The 16,498-nt window shown below is 42.8% G+C and overlaps 1 protein-coding gene across 1 annotated transcript in view; it reads right to left on the reverse strand.

The window, feature by feature from the left end:
• LOC148502853 (cytochrome P450 2C8-like) overlaps nucleotides 1-16,498 on the reverse strand; it is a 61,830-nt gene that overhangs the window by 19,746 nt on the left and 25,586 nt on the right. Inside the window, exons 4-6 of the mRNA XM_088449295.1 lie at nucleotides 13,606-13,766; nucleotides 4,884-5,060; nucleotides 3,153-3,294 (exon numbers count right to left, since the gene is read on the reverse strand). Coding sequence (XP_088305421.1) covers nucleotides 3,153-3,294; nucleotides 4,884-5,060; nucleotides 13,606-13,766 — 480 coding nt within the window. The remainder of the gene's footprint in view (nucleotides 1-3,152; nucleotides 3,295-4,883; nucleotides 5,061-13,605; nucleotides 13,767-16,498) is intronic.

A 16,498-nucleotide genomic window follows, 5' to 3' on the forward strand; every position in this document is an offset into this window, starting at 1 on the left:
GCACTCTTGGCACTACTTTGTTGATGCACGTGCGGCTACTGCGCACACAATTCACAAACACAGAAAATAATTTTTTTTTTGGTTTGGACTAGAGTGTACTTTCGGGGGTTACAGCACCCTTAACGGTCAAGCCAGCCGGCCCTTTACTTATGACACAGGCGCACGCTTGGCACTACTTTGTTGATGCACGTGCGGCTACTGCGCACACAATTCACAAACACAGAAAATATTTTTTTTTTTGGTTTGGACTGGAGTGTACTTTGGGGGTTACAGCACCCTTTAACGGTCAAGCCAGCCGGCCCTTTACTTATGACACAGGCGCACGCTTGGCACTACTTTGTTGATGCACGTGCGGCTACTGCGCACACAATTCACAAACACAGAAAATAATTTTTTTTTTGGTTTGGACTGGAGTGTACTTTCGGGGGTTACAGCACCCTTAACGGTCAAGCCAGCCGGCCCTTTACTTATGACACAGGCGCACGCTTGGCACTACTTTGTTGATGCACGTGCGGCTACTGCGCACACAATTCACAAACACAGAAAATAATTTTTTTTTTGGTTTGGACTGGAGTGTACTTTCGGGGGTTACAGCACCCTTAACGGTCAAGCCAGCCGGCCCTTTACTTATGACACAGGCGCACGCTTGGCACTACTTTGTTGATGCACGTGTGGCTACTGCGCACACAATTCACAAACACAGAAAATAATTTTTTTTTGGTTTGGACTGGAGTGTACTTTCGGGGGTTACAGCACCCTTTAACGGTCAAGCCAGCCGGCCCTTTACTTATGACACAGGCGCACGCTTGGCACTACTTTGTTGATGCACGTGCGGCTACTGCGCACACAATTCACAAACACAGAAAATAATTTTTTTTTTGGTTTGGACTGGAGTGTACTTTGGGGGTTACAGCACCCTTTAACGGTCAAGCCAGCCGGCCCTTTACTTATGACACAGGCGCACGCTTGGCACTACTTTGTTGATGCACGTGCGGCTACTGCGCACACAATTCACAAACACAGAAAATAATTTTTTTTTTGGTTTGGACTGGAGTGTACTTTCGGGGGTTACAGCACCCTTAACGGTCAAGCCAGCCGGCCCTTTACTTATGACACAGGCGCACGCTTGGCACTACTTTGTTGATGCACGTGCGGCTACTGCGCACACAATTCACAAACACAGAAAATAATTTTTTTTTTGGTTTGGACTGGAGTGTACTTTCGGGGGTTACAGCACCCTTAACGGTCAAGCCAGCCGGCCCTTTACTTATGACACAGGCGCACGCTTGGCACTACTTTGTTGATGCACGTGCGGCTACTGCGCACACAATTCACAAACACAGAAAATAATTTTTTTTTTGGTTTGGACTGGAGTGTACTTTCGGGGGTTACAGCACCCTTAACGGTCAAGCCAGCCGGCCCTTTACTTATGACACAGGCGCACGCTTGGCACTACTTTGTTGATGCACGTGCGGCTACTGCGCACACAATTCACAAACACAGAAAATAATTTTTTTTTTGGTTTGGACTGGAGTGTACTTTGGGGGTTACAGCACCCTTTAACGGTCAAGCCAGCCGGCCCTTTACTTATGACACAGGCGCACTCTTGGCACTACTTTGTTGATGCACGTGCGGCTACTGCGCACACAATTCACAAACACAGAAAATAATTTTTTTTTTGGTTTGGACTAGAGTGTACTTTCGGGGGTTACAGCACCCTTAACGGTCAAGCCAGCCGGCCCTTTACTTATGACACAGGCGCACGCTTGGCACTACTTTGTTGATGCACGTGCGGCTACTGCGCACACAATTCACAAACACAGAAAATATTTTTTTTTTTGGTTTGGACTGGAGTGTACTTTGGGGGTTACAGCACCCTTTAACGGTCAAGCCAGCCGGCCCTTTACTTATGACACAGGCGCACGCTTGGCACTACTTTGTTGATGCACGTGCGGCTACTGCGCACACAATTCACAAACACAGAAAATATATTATTTTTTTAGCACTTGGGGGGAGCACCCCTGATGGACAGAGCACCCCCTGGACAACACTACAGCACTCCTTTAGGACTGGGACACTGCACAGGACTTTGGAGTGGACACAGCCCCTATGGAGAACTGACTGCACAACACAGTCCAGCCAGCCCCTATGGACTTTGAAGTAGTGGACACAGCCCCTATTAACAACAGCAGCACAGCACAACACAGCCAGCCCCTATGGACTTTGAAGTAGTGGACAACAGCAGCACTACACTACACTACACTACACAGCCCTAACTCCCACCCTCCCTCTTCACTGTCCACAGCCGAGTGAGAAAATGGCGCCGACGCGGGTACCTTATATAGGATCCAAAACCCGCGAGACTCGGAAGGCGGGATGATGACGTTTTGCCTCGATTTCAGATCCGAGTCAGGCGGGAAAAGTCGAGCCTGACTCGGATCAGACTCGGATCGGGGGGGTTCGGGGGGGTTCGGATTTCAGAAATCCGAACCCGCTCACCCCTAGTTAAAACACATCTTGTTTGTTTCATTTCAAAGCCATTGTGGTGGTGAATAGAGGCCAAAATATGAAAATTCTGTCAATATCCCAATATTTATGCACCTGACTGTATTTGTAACTGAGATCACTGTAGGAGAGAGAGAAAAGATGAGTATCACAGCTGTACATTTTGCACAATGGCACTTATTTGATCCTGTGGAATAGATGTCTGTCCTTGTAATTCCATTCAAAAAGCCTAAAGCAACACTTCTGAAATGAAGGTGTCATGGCTATCAACGCCACCTCCTCTGCTTTGCACACCGGGCAGGAGCACATCTTGCACTGCCTTAGTTATGGCGCTGCTCAGGAACATTTAGAAAATGCAACATGTCAATGATGTTCAATTTTTTTTTTTTTTTCATTCTCAAAAAGTTTTACAGAGCGAGACCTTCATTGAGCAAAGTAGAGAAACCAGACCACAGGGAAATCAAGTCCTCCACAGATTTGTAGGATAATGACTTCACTATTTATCTACAGGATCTAGGCTACATGAATACCCCACAATAAGCATGTCCATTCTTTTGTCTTTGGTTACAACTGCTTTAGCGCAGACACAATTCAGTGGCAGATATTAATGTCTTTCATATTAATGTTAATGAAATGGTAATACTTACTTCTAATGTCTGGGTATTTTAGCAGGATGAGTAATGCATATCTCAGTGTGGTGCTGGTGGTCTCTGTTCCAGCAAAAAACAGGTTCAAAACGGTAACAAACATATTGTCATAATTAAATTCTGTAGTAGGGTTGTCTTTCTCCTGGTGATGGGGGAGGAAGAATAAAAAGGAAAAGACGAAAAATAAAGAGAAGTGCCTTGTTAAAAGGTACATTTTTGTTAAATTTGTTGAGCTAATCAGCTATAACCTTTTTTTCATGATTTGACCACTAGAGGCACTCTCTCATTTTTGTCTATAATTGACTAATCAGCCAGTCCACATACAGTTTCCTCTATAAAATATTATTTGTAGTATACACATTCATTAGATTACAGATGTGTGCTTGCTCATCTAGCCTCAATACACCATGCAGCACGACATGCCTGGTGTGAGTGAGTCCCCAGGTTTCCAGTGGCTCTACTAGCGTTGGGTATACTTTATTGCCGAAAATGCAGATTGATTTCATTTGTGACACTTGTATATCTGTGTGTAGCTGAGACTCTAAATGGAACTTGGCATGGAAAAAAGCTATGTCCGCTGCATAGTAGCACTTTGCAAGCTGATTTAGAAACTAAATTGCACACAGATACACAATTGTCACAAATCAAATTAATCAGCACAGTCTCCTGGTGTGCAGGGGCGCCGAGAGAAAGGGGGGGAGCGGGTACCAATTACCTGGACCCGGGCTTGCTGGAGGGGCCTGGCGGGGGCCCGGGTCCAGCACGTATCCCCCTCCCTTCTACATCATAGCAGCCCAGCACATGTTGCTGTGTGCTGGGCTGCAGTGGGAGACTGCTCGCAGCTGCTAAGCAGCAGCTGGAGCAGTCTCCTATGCCTATGGTGGGAGCGATCGCACTGATTGCCCCCCCCATTGGCTGTGTGCCGGGCTGAGGGACTCACAGGGCCCACTCCCAGTGTGCAAAGCCGCTTCACGGTGCTGCTAAAATTATTTTTTTTGGTGTTTTTTTTCTAAGGGGGCGTGGTCACGTCTCCCACGATTAGGCCACGCCCCCTGTCACCCGGGCCCGGCGCGGCTCTTGGTGGCCCTGCTGGTGTGTCCTAGTCATTTTTGGCCCAAAATACACCTGACACCACCGGATAATGCGCGCCAAGAGGAGCTGTTTGACGCAAAGACAAGTGAGGCCGCAATCCATCATTGGCAATAGGCAGTGCAACAAAAGTACGGTATCAGAATATTTAGCCTCAAGGAGCACATCCACTTGCCGACCCAGGGTACGATTTAAACATCGTAATCATACCATCGTTCCCCAATCCCTGCAGTGCCTACACTGAACGATAAGTCATTCAGTGTAGGCATCCTCTGTCATCCCCGAACATGGGCAATCTGTCATTTTCAGCAGATTGACCAGCATGTTCAGGCGATGATTTATGTCAGAAACGACCAGCGGGAGTGCGCATCGGTGGTTGTTTCCGGCATTTTAGTGCCCGACTCATGCACGATTAATGATCGAGTGAACGATAACTATAGTTATCATTCAATCGCTCTTTGAAATCAGCAAGTGGATATGCGCCTTAAGACTTCAAAGACTTTGTTTGTGTGATCATTTTATTTTTAGCAAACCCTTTGTTTACAAAAAAACAAAAGTACCAAGTTCACTAAAGCAAACTCAGAACCAAGGTCACATCCCAAAGATTCATATTTCCTAATGTGCATATGCCCCAGAACGTACCTGCCTCATCTTTATGAGAAAACAATCAATGAAGTCTCTTGGACAGTTTTCATCTAATGTTCTTTCATGTAATTTAATCTTTCCTGTCACATATTCTCTCAGAATGTCGAAATTCTTGAATGCCCTATGGTGGCTCCCTGGAAAATGTATTAGGAGTTTGGGTGCAACACCAAAGATCTGGGAAGAAAATCTATAAATGATAATCATGTATGAAATATATTTTGTTTAATGTTTCACAAGACACAATAAGAAGTTAAATCACAGCTGATACCAACAAAACTCCATTGGCACACATACAGGAGCTTGTTCTACAGACAGTAGACCTTTACAAATTGGTATTACACAGCTGAATCGGCATCCTCACATTTACTTTCAAACTATATTGTATGAATGTATGTGTGTAATGGCTGAATCATGGCTGCAGCATGTGCATGTCACATGGTGTGTGCCCAAGCCCCCACTACATGTGTCATGCAAATTATGCATGGCATGCATGTACAGTACGTGTAGTATCTAGAATGGGAATGAGGGGGTCAAGTGAAGCTCGAATGGGGTTGGGAAGAGTGCTGGGCAGATCGGGGGTGTGGCTGAGGTTACCCATCTGAAGTATAGATAGATATATATGTATATAGTAAATATTTGCACCTGCACTTTGCCCAATGTAGCACAATAAAGTTCTATTTTTAATATAGAGGTGTTTCTAAAGTGGTAATAAGTCTTTTGAGGTATAAATACAGTATTTGCACAGTGCACCTCTTCACATTTTTCACCCCCACAAGCATCAAGGCATGTGTCTAGCTTGGTGTCTGCAAAGAGCATAGATTAACTGTGAACCTTAATGTGCAAAAGTGGGGCAGCTAGGCACACTGGTTAAAAACCATGGCATGATGGTGATCACATACAAACTCCAGATATCTTAACAGCTCATACATATATATTATATATAACTAAGGGTCACCTGTTCTAGCACAGGTTTTCAATAAACTCTTGGTTATGTGTTGCATCAATGGAGACTGCTCCTGAAGCCATTCCAGGTACTATACTGCTCAGTAGAGTGGAAATTGTCAATTTTTTAAACCCCTTCGTTCCAGAGTAACTTTTCAGTACTGCATTTTCTAAGATGCCAACTACATAGAACCTGTTTATCTTTAAGATTAATGTTTTTCCCTAACTTCTAGCCATTTTTATTTACCCAACCTCTCGTAGATAAATGTAGAAAAAGGACAATATTATTTTTAGATGATTAAGCATATTTAGTGCAGTGAGGATGACAGCAGCTACAGTATACTGCTAGCGTATGGGGTGCTTAATACAGTCGTAAGCATTAACTTATATACCAAGACTGACTTCTCCCTGGGTACCACCAGGTTTATCTGTGGACAAAAAAAAAAAAAAAAAAAATCACTGTACCTTGAACTCAGAAAATTATTTGAAAATAACTTAGCATTCTATTTCTTAGTCCACATCACTCTTTCTAGAATATACAGTTTGTAATATTTTCAATAGCCATACATATTCATAAAATCTATAGAGCATATATAAATGACCCAATTTAGCTGGATAATGGCATCACTGAGTTAATCTTCAGGAAAGATCTTGAAACTAAGGGCTTGAGTCACTACTGTATGCAACTGCGATTATTCATGCAATCAGGCGATTTTTTCATTCTGTGTATGCATCACAGTGCGTGTGTGCAAACCGGCCACTGCGAACGGGACTGTGATTGCAGTGACTATGCAGACCCATCGCAGAGAGATTGACAGGAAGTGCCATTTGTGGCAGGTGACGGGGGGGTGGTCTGCGAAACACAGGCATCCCAGTACGTTCGGACACCATTGTAGGGGCATAAATAAATTAGCCACTGCGATGCCATACACAGTCTGAGTACACATAGCGAGCAATGAAGTGAGCAATTCCTGAGTAAGTTCAGAGATTGTGCAAGTGTGCGTGAGGCTGCGATGGTAGTTGACTGTACCGTTGGTTTCGCAGTCTTGCTAAACATTACGGATGTGTGCTAAGTAAAGTGGGCGTCCTTGTGTAGTGGTGCGATTGTGATGGATCAGCATACTATCCCAGTTGAATTGCGTGCGTAATCGCAATTGGATACGCAGTTGCGATCCGTAGTGAATCAGGCACTAAATTACATGATACCATCTATACCAGTGGTGGGGAACCTTTTTTCTGCCTAGGGTCATTTTGATATATATATATATATATATATATATATATATACAGTATATATATATATATATATATATATATATATATATATATATATATATATAAAAACCTTATTCGGGGATGGTGCAGACCACACCCCCTAAGTGTGACATCACACCGGGTGGGGTCACAATCGTCGGTGATTACAGCAATGCCCAGAGCATCTTGAGGATGCTCCGGGGGAGCTGTAAAGGCAGCAGTTTGACCGTCTGAGACCTTCCTAAGGACGCTCCAGGTGGCACTGCTGCATAAATTCTGGCTGCAGGGTGCCATTCTAGGCACCCTGCAGCCAGATGAGGCTAGCAGAATAAAGCTCAGAGGGCCAGACCAAATGATTCCGCAGGCCTTATAATGCCCCTGGGCCTGAGGTTCCCCATCCCTGATCTATACTATATTAGCACACACCTCAACATGGCACAAGCAGCAATATTGGCAATAGCACTGGTGCTGGTTAGTCATTTGGCAGAAGAGAGTGTTACAGATGTAGCCATGCTCATCTATCCTCATTATGGCATATAGTGTTATATCGTAGTTGCACTGTGCCTGGTTGCAGGTAGGCGTATTCTGTCATGGGGTGTCGCGGGGTGGCACGTTGAGGTTTAGTGTGGTGCATGGAGTTGCCAGCGAGTGTAATGCTAGGGTTTGTCTACCAGATGTCGCTTTTAAAAATCACAACTATGCTGCTTGAGTTCTACAATGAAATAATGTCTGTACTGTACTACTGCACTGTGCTCTACAGTATGATTTACACTGCAAACCTAAAGTTATTACCCATACAGGTGCTGAGCGTCATTTTCTGCAGTGCGCTCACACAATGCCGAGAACCCCAATCACCTTATAAAGCCCTCAGTGCCCGCATTAAATATGAACTGACAAAAAAATATGTCTGCACTCATCTGTCTGTGCTTAGAAGATGTACGCAGTTAAAAAAATAAAAAACAAAACAATGCCAGGACCCCCAATCGCTTTATAAAGTCCTCAGCGCTAGAACTAAATATGTCAACTCTCAAAAAAAAAATATTTGCTGTCTGTGGTTTGAAGACGCATGCAGGTAAAAAACAAAAAACAAAAAAAACCTTGCCATTCATTGACATCCCCATGTAATTGCAGGTGATGAGCACTTGCCTCTGTGGGTTATGTAGCTTAGTGGTATCGCCGATGATTACCATGCTTTTACTCATGAGTTTGATTCCCGCTGAGGTCGCTTGTGTGTGCACTTTTGAAAAACCATGCAGAATTCTGCTCTGTTATTCATTCACCAGGGGCAGAACAATGGGAGACAATGGAGGCGCCTGCCGCCGGGCTCCAGCTATGAAGGGGCCCCTTGTCCACAACATATTCACCCCACTTAGGGCTGTAACTATATACCCGGAGTGTACCATCACGGCCGCCCAATACACGACACCCCTTCCCGGCACCTGAGAAGCCACCATACACTAGTGGAGAGCTCCATGTCCGACCATCAGCTTATGCCTTTGTCTATCTATAGCCTGTTTGCATGCAAAATGCTACATTACAGCTGCTGTGATGGGGGGGGGGGGGGTGGCACCAAACTATAAATTATAACTTGCCTCCAGGCATCTGGGATGAATTTACGGCACTGTCATTCACACTTCAATGTACTGTACATAAAGTACTGTATGATTGGGATTGGCATGAAATACCGCCGGCCGCCTGGAAATCCCGATCGTGGATAGGTAAGTATTTACTAATCTAACCTAACCGCCCTAACACTAACCCTCCTTAGGGGTGCCTAACCCTAACTTCCCCCCAAGTGCCTAACCCTAATCCCCCCTCTAAGTGCCTAACCCTAACCACCCCCTTCCCCGCTGCCTAAACCTAAGTCCCCCGGGGGGGTGCCTAACCCTAAGTCCCCCCCAGGGGTGCCTCCCGTATGATTTACACTGCAAACCTAATGCTATTACAGATACAGGCGCTGAGTGTCATTTTCTGCAGTGCGCTCACACAATGCCGGGCAGGGCTGCCATCAGAAATTGTGGGGCCTGGGACTGACAAAATAGGCAGGGCCCCCCTACCTTATTCATACACAATACCTTATTCATAAACAATAAAAAAAAATTGGCAAATGTTTTGGGCAAAAATTATTGAACTCTTTCCCAGTTTATTAAATCTAGTAAGTGCCATGTGCTCTTTCCCCCACTTCACACCCCCCCATTTATTAAATCCAGTCTGTGCCCTGCCCAGCTCTTTTTTCCAAACTTCACTCCCCCCCTACCCTGTTTATTATTATTAAATCCATCTGCCATCTGCCCGCTGTGCACAGATTTTTCCCATTTACCTCACTTCCTTGAAGAAGGCTCAGAGTTCCCCACTCTAGCTCTGGCTTCTTCCCTGGCAGAGATGTTGCTCCTCTCGATCCGTGTCTCCTCCGACCTCGTACTCCAGCGGCGTGCATGACGTTATGCGCGCCGACTCCTAAACAAACTTTATTGAACATAGCAGGATCCAGTGGGTGTCCTTTAGGTTGGTGGAGGAGTGGCTCATGCGGGCCCAAGCTGCCTCCTCTTCCTCCATTTACTTAATGGGACCAGGACTAGGTCTGCAGTGGCGGTGGTAGCTAGCAGTGGCAGCGGGTGGTAGCAGCTGCTGGGCCTCCCCCTCCATTCAGCCAGGGTCTGGGCCCCGGACTCCAGTCCCGGAAGTCCCCCCCTGATGGCGGCCATGATGCCGGGACCCCCGATCACTTTATAAAGTCCTAAGCACCAGAATTAAAAATGTCAACTTCCAAAAAAAAATACTTGCATTCAGATGTCTGTATCTTGAAGATGCATGCAATGACAGTTGAAGGCACTAAGAACAGTTGGAAGACACTTAATCATATTTGTCACATACTGTAATACAGTAATGCACACTTAAAAGTAACTGCAGGGGCCGGTACAGTCTCTACTGCCGTACAGTCTAGTGTTGTTCTATATGTTCCTCGGGTTTGTTCGTATTGTGCATCTCTGAGCATCATGCATCATGCATGCAGAAAAGTCTAGACAGCGTGCATTTAGCACCAGCGAGCTGTTGATCCTGGTGTGGAGGAGGGATAATCCCCCCAGCTTCCAATAGGGAGAAGTGCCGGGTTTACTGGAAGGCCAGCAGGGACATTCAGGCCAAATATGGCTGGGTCCGATCAATCCACTCCCTTCAAAGGCGCTGGATAACCATAACACTAGGCTACATAAGCCACAGAAGGAAGTTCTCATCACCTGCAATTACATCGTTATGTCAATGAATGCCAAGGTTTTTTAACTGCATGCATCTTCAATGCACAGACAGCAAATATTTTTTTTAGAAACTGACATTTTTAATTCTGGCGCTGAGGACTTTATAAAGTGATCGGGGTCATGGCATTGGGTTTATTTTTTACTGCATGCATCTTCTAAGCACAGACAGCTGAGGGCAAGCATATTTTTTTGTAAGTTCATATTTTTAATGCGGACACTGAGGACTTTATAAAGTGATCGGGGTCCTGGTATTGTAGAAAATGACGCTCAGCATCTGTACAGTACTGTAAGTGTAATGTTGGTAACATCGGCGATACCACTAGTTTCCATTAATGGAGAAATCATCACCCAGTGGTGAAGCTATGTAATTGCATGCTGTGGCTTCTCTTGCACCCTAGTGCGCCTTATTGTGCTGACTGTATGGCATGATTGCAGCAACGATGAGCATGGCTACATCTGTATATACATTTTATTGTTACAGATACTTCACTTTTTTCAAATAAATTTGCAACATGTTTGTCAACATTTATTGCCTAGGAAAGCCCAGCACTTTTCGAAGACATTTCTGATGTCATGTTTCTTAAGTGTCTTTGAGCACACACTCTGTGTAATGCATGTGCTACATGAGTTGAGGGATTTTCACAGACACACAGTGCACACAAATAACTGAAATCCGGGGATAAACTGGCCTTGGGTGCAGCTGTAAATCAGACCCTTTGTTTTTTTCTAGTGTTTCCTCACACAAGGGAAAAATGTACTGGCAGGTTAATGTTATCATGGGTAGCCATGAATGGTGATTGAGAATTCAGGCATGTAAATGATTAATTATGGAAAGGTCTGAATGTTGACATTCGGGATTTCAACACAGATGTGATGTCAGATACATTGCCATAATGTAGACATTGTAAATGTCTACATACGATATATTGACTTTGCATTTTTCAATAGAATTTCAATAGATCATCTGACGCTAATCCTAAAAATGTCTGTTGACGTTTACAATGACATCATTCTGTCCATGCTGGCATTCATACAATGTCAAGATTCTGAATGTTGACACGATGAGTACTGTATACCTTTACAGTCATACTCTATTTGAAAGCAATAAAATATTTACTCTTTACAGGCACTAGATTTAAAATTGAAAGATTTACTTTACCTAAATTGAAAAAGTCCTTCATGACATACAGCTGCCCTACAGCTATCCAGAATAGGAAGGAAAGTACTCAATAATGAGAAAGATCCTGAATCACTGAGTAATTCTAGAGCTGACAGATTAAAACAATAAAACAACATCCGTAGGATGTGTCATATAATGGTGCTGTGCACCAGCCTACTGGCTCTGGTTGAGTGGGCTGCTCCCCCAACACGTCCGTCACCTTTAGCCCTGTATTGCAAAAGTTGTCCTCTCTTCTGTTTACTGACTCTTCATCTGCTTGGCTCTCAAGAAGATGTAAAGGGACAGTTACACAAATAACACCAAATTCAAATTGGAATTTGCCTATTTAAGGAGGGTTCTGTGCACTTTACCTTACGTTTGACTGTTAAACATTTATGAATCATACAAGCAAAAGCAGAGAAGGGGTGCTCCATAGTGCATAAAAGATTTTATTCAACTAAATGTCCCACACTGAGACTAATGGACTCATACCAATAAAAAGTGCGCTGTGGGCTGATTACCACATGGCATATAACATAAACACCCAGGCAATCACCAACTGTCCATCCGGTATCCACTGGAACTCGAGCCCACACTAACGTCAGAAAGAGAACAGAGTGCCGAAGTCACCGTGGGTAGGAACTGCAGGAAGGATTGCAGGGAGAAGGTAGACGCTTCACTCAGGCCACGCCCTAAATTGTTTCATCATAAGACTTCATCAGAGGGCACCTTGGGGATTGTGGACTTAGAATGGGAGCAGCGGTCGCAATGCTAAAGGACCTTAGTGTACACACGTACAGCAATATGGTGTGGTGAGCTGTTGATGTGCTCACCCAAGTACACAGGCTGATATATCAAGCACCTGTCAATGTATTTATGAATCATGGTGTGTGTTCATGAACTTTAACTGTTAACCATTTGTGGGGTTTAAGAGAAAAAGGTACCAACCAATCAGCTCCTCTCACTTTAGAGGCTGTGTTTGAAAAAAATTACAGGAGCTGACTGGTTGGTACTTTATCTCCATCCACCTTATCTTTCTCCAAGGCTAAGAACATAGACAATAAGTTCCTGCACTTATGACCCTGACCTCGGTTTTATCTGACCATTCTTTTACATGTAACTGTCTAAACCTCAAAAGCCATGCAGCTCATATTAAAGATGAAAAACCACACTGTGTGGAGATATCCCACAGAGGAATCAGTATCTACCAAATGTCTTCATACCTTACCTTGTTTGTTTATCTCATGAATGAATATACAAAATCAGATGCAGACTAGGTAGAGTAACCAGTGGATTTGAGACATTTAAGTCTGGTCTGCCTGTGGTTATGCATTACAAGGTCACAGCTGGATGTCCTGAGGCCATAGAGGAAGCATCTTCAAGCTAGACAACCAGTCAATAACTAATCAATACAGAGCAGTTCTATCCTGTTTGAAAGGTGTGTGAGAATGCTGCTATGATTAGTTTCATCCAGGACCAGTATGTCCACTCTACATTGTCAGTGTGGAGCTTCTCAGACTCAATTGAATCCATGTCATTTTCCATACACTATTTTCTATATTTGTAGCAGAAAAGTATACAAGTGCTTGCTTAATCATTCATGTTGCTATAAGCACAAGTAGCATTTAGAATGTTATTCCCAGCATGTGGTGGAACGTTATTCCCAGTATATGTGATTTACAACATGTATGTTACTGAAGGTTAGGTTACCTCAAATGATCTTTATTAATGTTACAATATAATCTTCATCCTAACGCTCTCCTTGGTGCCTAACCCTAACCGTCCCTCCGTGTGCCTAAATCCATCCCTCATGTAAGTGCCTAACCCTAACAACAAAAGAAAGATGTTGACCATTTCTGTGTTGACAATTTCCATGTCTACCTTTTGTAAATGTCGACCTTTGTGCCTGTCGACCTTCTGTACACCTTTTGTCATGTTGACCTTCTTCCATGACGACCTGTTCATTGTTGACCTTTTCTAAGGAACCCTTCTGGATAATCGGTGTCAGAATATGAATCCCAAAACTTTGATATAAAATTTGATTTCCACTATTATCTTGATGAACTTTTGTTAAAAATGTGTTCTTGTGCCACTATAGTCTTTTACCTACCTGAGCCCAAGGTGATGTCACAATTTTAAAAGAATCTTGCAAGAGTGCCAACATGGACAGAAATTCCTTATCTTCATAGTCAAAACGTTCATCAAAGACAATCGAGCAGATAACATTGGAGACTGCCAGACTTAGGAGGAAGGTGGGATCAAATGGAACTCCTGAAATAAAAAAGTAACTTTTGAGTGCATGTTGTAAAGAAAAGTGAAAAATCAGAAGATCATTTAGAGTATAAGTAAAATACAGACTGAATGGCTATGTTGAGATAGCCAAAAATAGTGTGTTCGAATGCGGCTGCCTCATGGTTTTTTTAATCGTATCATCATACGATTGCACACTAGATGTGCCGGTCATCACCATCAACTTGATAATGATGACTTACATTATAATGTATATTAAGAAATTTAAAACAATAATAAATAGGTTAATGAAATATCCCCACAACCACCACCACCTTCAAGAATAAACAAAGCACCAGCATTCATAGCCTACACTTGCTATCACTAACATGTGAAGATACAATAACAGACTGGGATGGTCACACTATAGTCAGGAAATCCACTGCATTTGGTCCTTATGAAATTGTGGAACACAGTCCTAGTCTTGTAAACATGGGAATCAATTCCCTAGGGCAGAGGTTCTCAAACTTGGTCATCAAGGCACCCTAACAGTCCAGGTATAAGGATATCCAATCTTGACCACAGGTGACTTCATTAGTACCTCAGTCATTTTGATTTTACCACCTGTGCTCAACCATGAATATCTATAAAACCTGAACTGTTGGAGTGCCTTAAGGACCATGTTTGGGATCCTCTGATTGGACCCACCAAAATAATGTGGGCTCCCCCTATAAAAAAAACAATCCAATGTTGATAATGATGGGGCCGATCCAAACTTCCCTAGGTGATAGGTGTCAGTGTATTTATTGTAAATACTGTAGTAGAAAGAGTCATATTTTGGCATTTTGGTGTGGCACTGTTGGTCTCAGAAAGCTCTGGCAGTCATAAACCTTTTGATAATGCTGATCTTTATTAAACTACAAGTCAGGGAATAAACATGGATGCTGGAGTATAGTGATGTTTGTAGAACTACAATGTAGGTCCCAGCATGCTCTGTCATCTGTAGCCTGCTGGGACCTACAGTATAATGCTACATAGAGCCACAATGAAAAAGAAAATAACATCAAAATCATATTAACAGTATTTGCATTTAAATAAACACTGCTCCAATACATTTTTCACCACTTCATTATATTCCTAATTTCTAAGGGATGTCCTTTCATTGTCCTTCTTTACCATCTTATTTCTTCTTTTTTCTATCTTCTACATTTGAAAATAAAAAGTCCCTGATGGACCAGTCCTCAAATAATAATCTGTTTTGATTAGGTATTTGCAATTAAATTCCCCATCGGTGTCAATGAACTTAATTTTATCTACCTGTCATAGCTTGTTGCAGCTTTTCAGGAACCCTGCACTGTTCACCCCTTCATATAATAATAATAATAATAATAATAATAATAATAATAATGTCGAATCCGGATGATTGGCTGAGAGAGAATCTGTTAAAATTAAAATCTGGATGACGCCATTTTGCGAATGGCAGCAAGATGCCATTTTAGTGAATCTCACACAATATCAGTACATACGGCGATGTTATTATTTAGCATCGTGCGTTTCCATGCAATAGAACACTGTTAAAAGTCAAAAGTCCTCATTATATAAATACATACATTTACTAAAATATATAATATGAACAACCCTGAAAAACATGTATCATGGTGCACTCCACAAACACGTAGATGCACAACGCAAACTAGCGTCTTTTCTTAATATCCCTATACTTATACATTGCACACTTACATAGAAAGGTTCCCTAGCATTAAGGTTAATGTTCAAGGTTATATTAATTAATTATGTTATGTATTCACTGTATTTAAGATATAAGGTTTAGTACATGATAAGCAGACCGTGTTTGGTGCTATTCTAAACCACTGTTTATTTGCAGACTTCCGGTTCCATCGGCAAGGAAATCGCAACATGCGTCTGTGAATTATGGATCATAGAGAGATAGGCATTGAAATGTACTCTGTAATGTAATTTTTAATAGCCAGTTTAGACTTGTTCTTCAGTGGGAAAACACACACAAAGAGCCATTGGAGGGCTGAACCCAAACTGTACAAACTGGCCTATAGACTGCATCGTTACAGAAGAAGCAAGAGGAAGAACCAATGGGATCATGCAAACTCATTCTATTGTATTCCCTATCTATGTAAGGGTACATAAGCAAGCACTCTGGATCTGATAGTTAGTCATCTTTCTTTTCTGTTGACGGAGGTTTCATAGTTGATGCCAGGAACTCTGGATCCAGAGCGCATGCGTATGTATTGACTGTACCGTGTGATTGTATAATTTGTTTGCACTAATTGTATTTAGATCACAGCATGTAATTATATGCTTTTTGGTGAATAATATCTTTTTGTGCTTTGGAACCACAATCAAAGTCTGGAAAGAAATTATTTCTTGTGCGACTTACAACGCTAAATAGCAACATTTTGGGTATAGAGATCATTAGGTATTCATAGTTGTGGGCTCGTAGAGTGAGATCACGCTTCCAATTTACATGGTATTACATGGTTATCGGTCCCTCATCAAAGGGTGGAGGTGCCATATGCAGGAAAGAACGCATTACACCTTCGAAAACCTGGTACCACTTAATGCTGAGAGACTTATTGTGTGAGTTCAAGGAGCACTGATTAGAATCCAGGGACAAGGAAGGAAAAAGTTTGTTTTCCTTCGTTGATAAAGTTTCGTGTTAAAAGGGGAAGTCACACAATAGCGTACGCATATTTCCTGTATTGCTTCCACGTGTTCAAACGGTTATTGTATTTATAGCG

This window comes from Taudactylus pleione, unplaced genomic scaffold (assembly GCF_031769625.1).
Source record: "Taudactylus pleione unplaced genomic scaffold, aTauple2 ptg000481l, whole genome shotgun sequence".
Taxonomy (NCBI): Eukaryota; Metazoa; Chordata; class Amphibia; order Anura; family Myobatrachidae; genus Taudactylus; species Taudactylus pleione.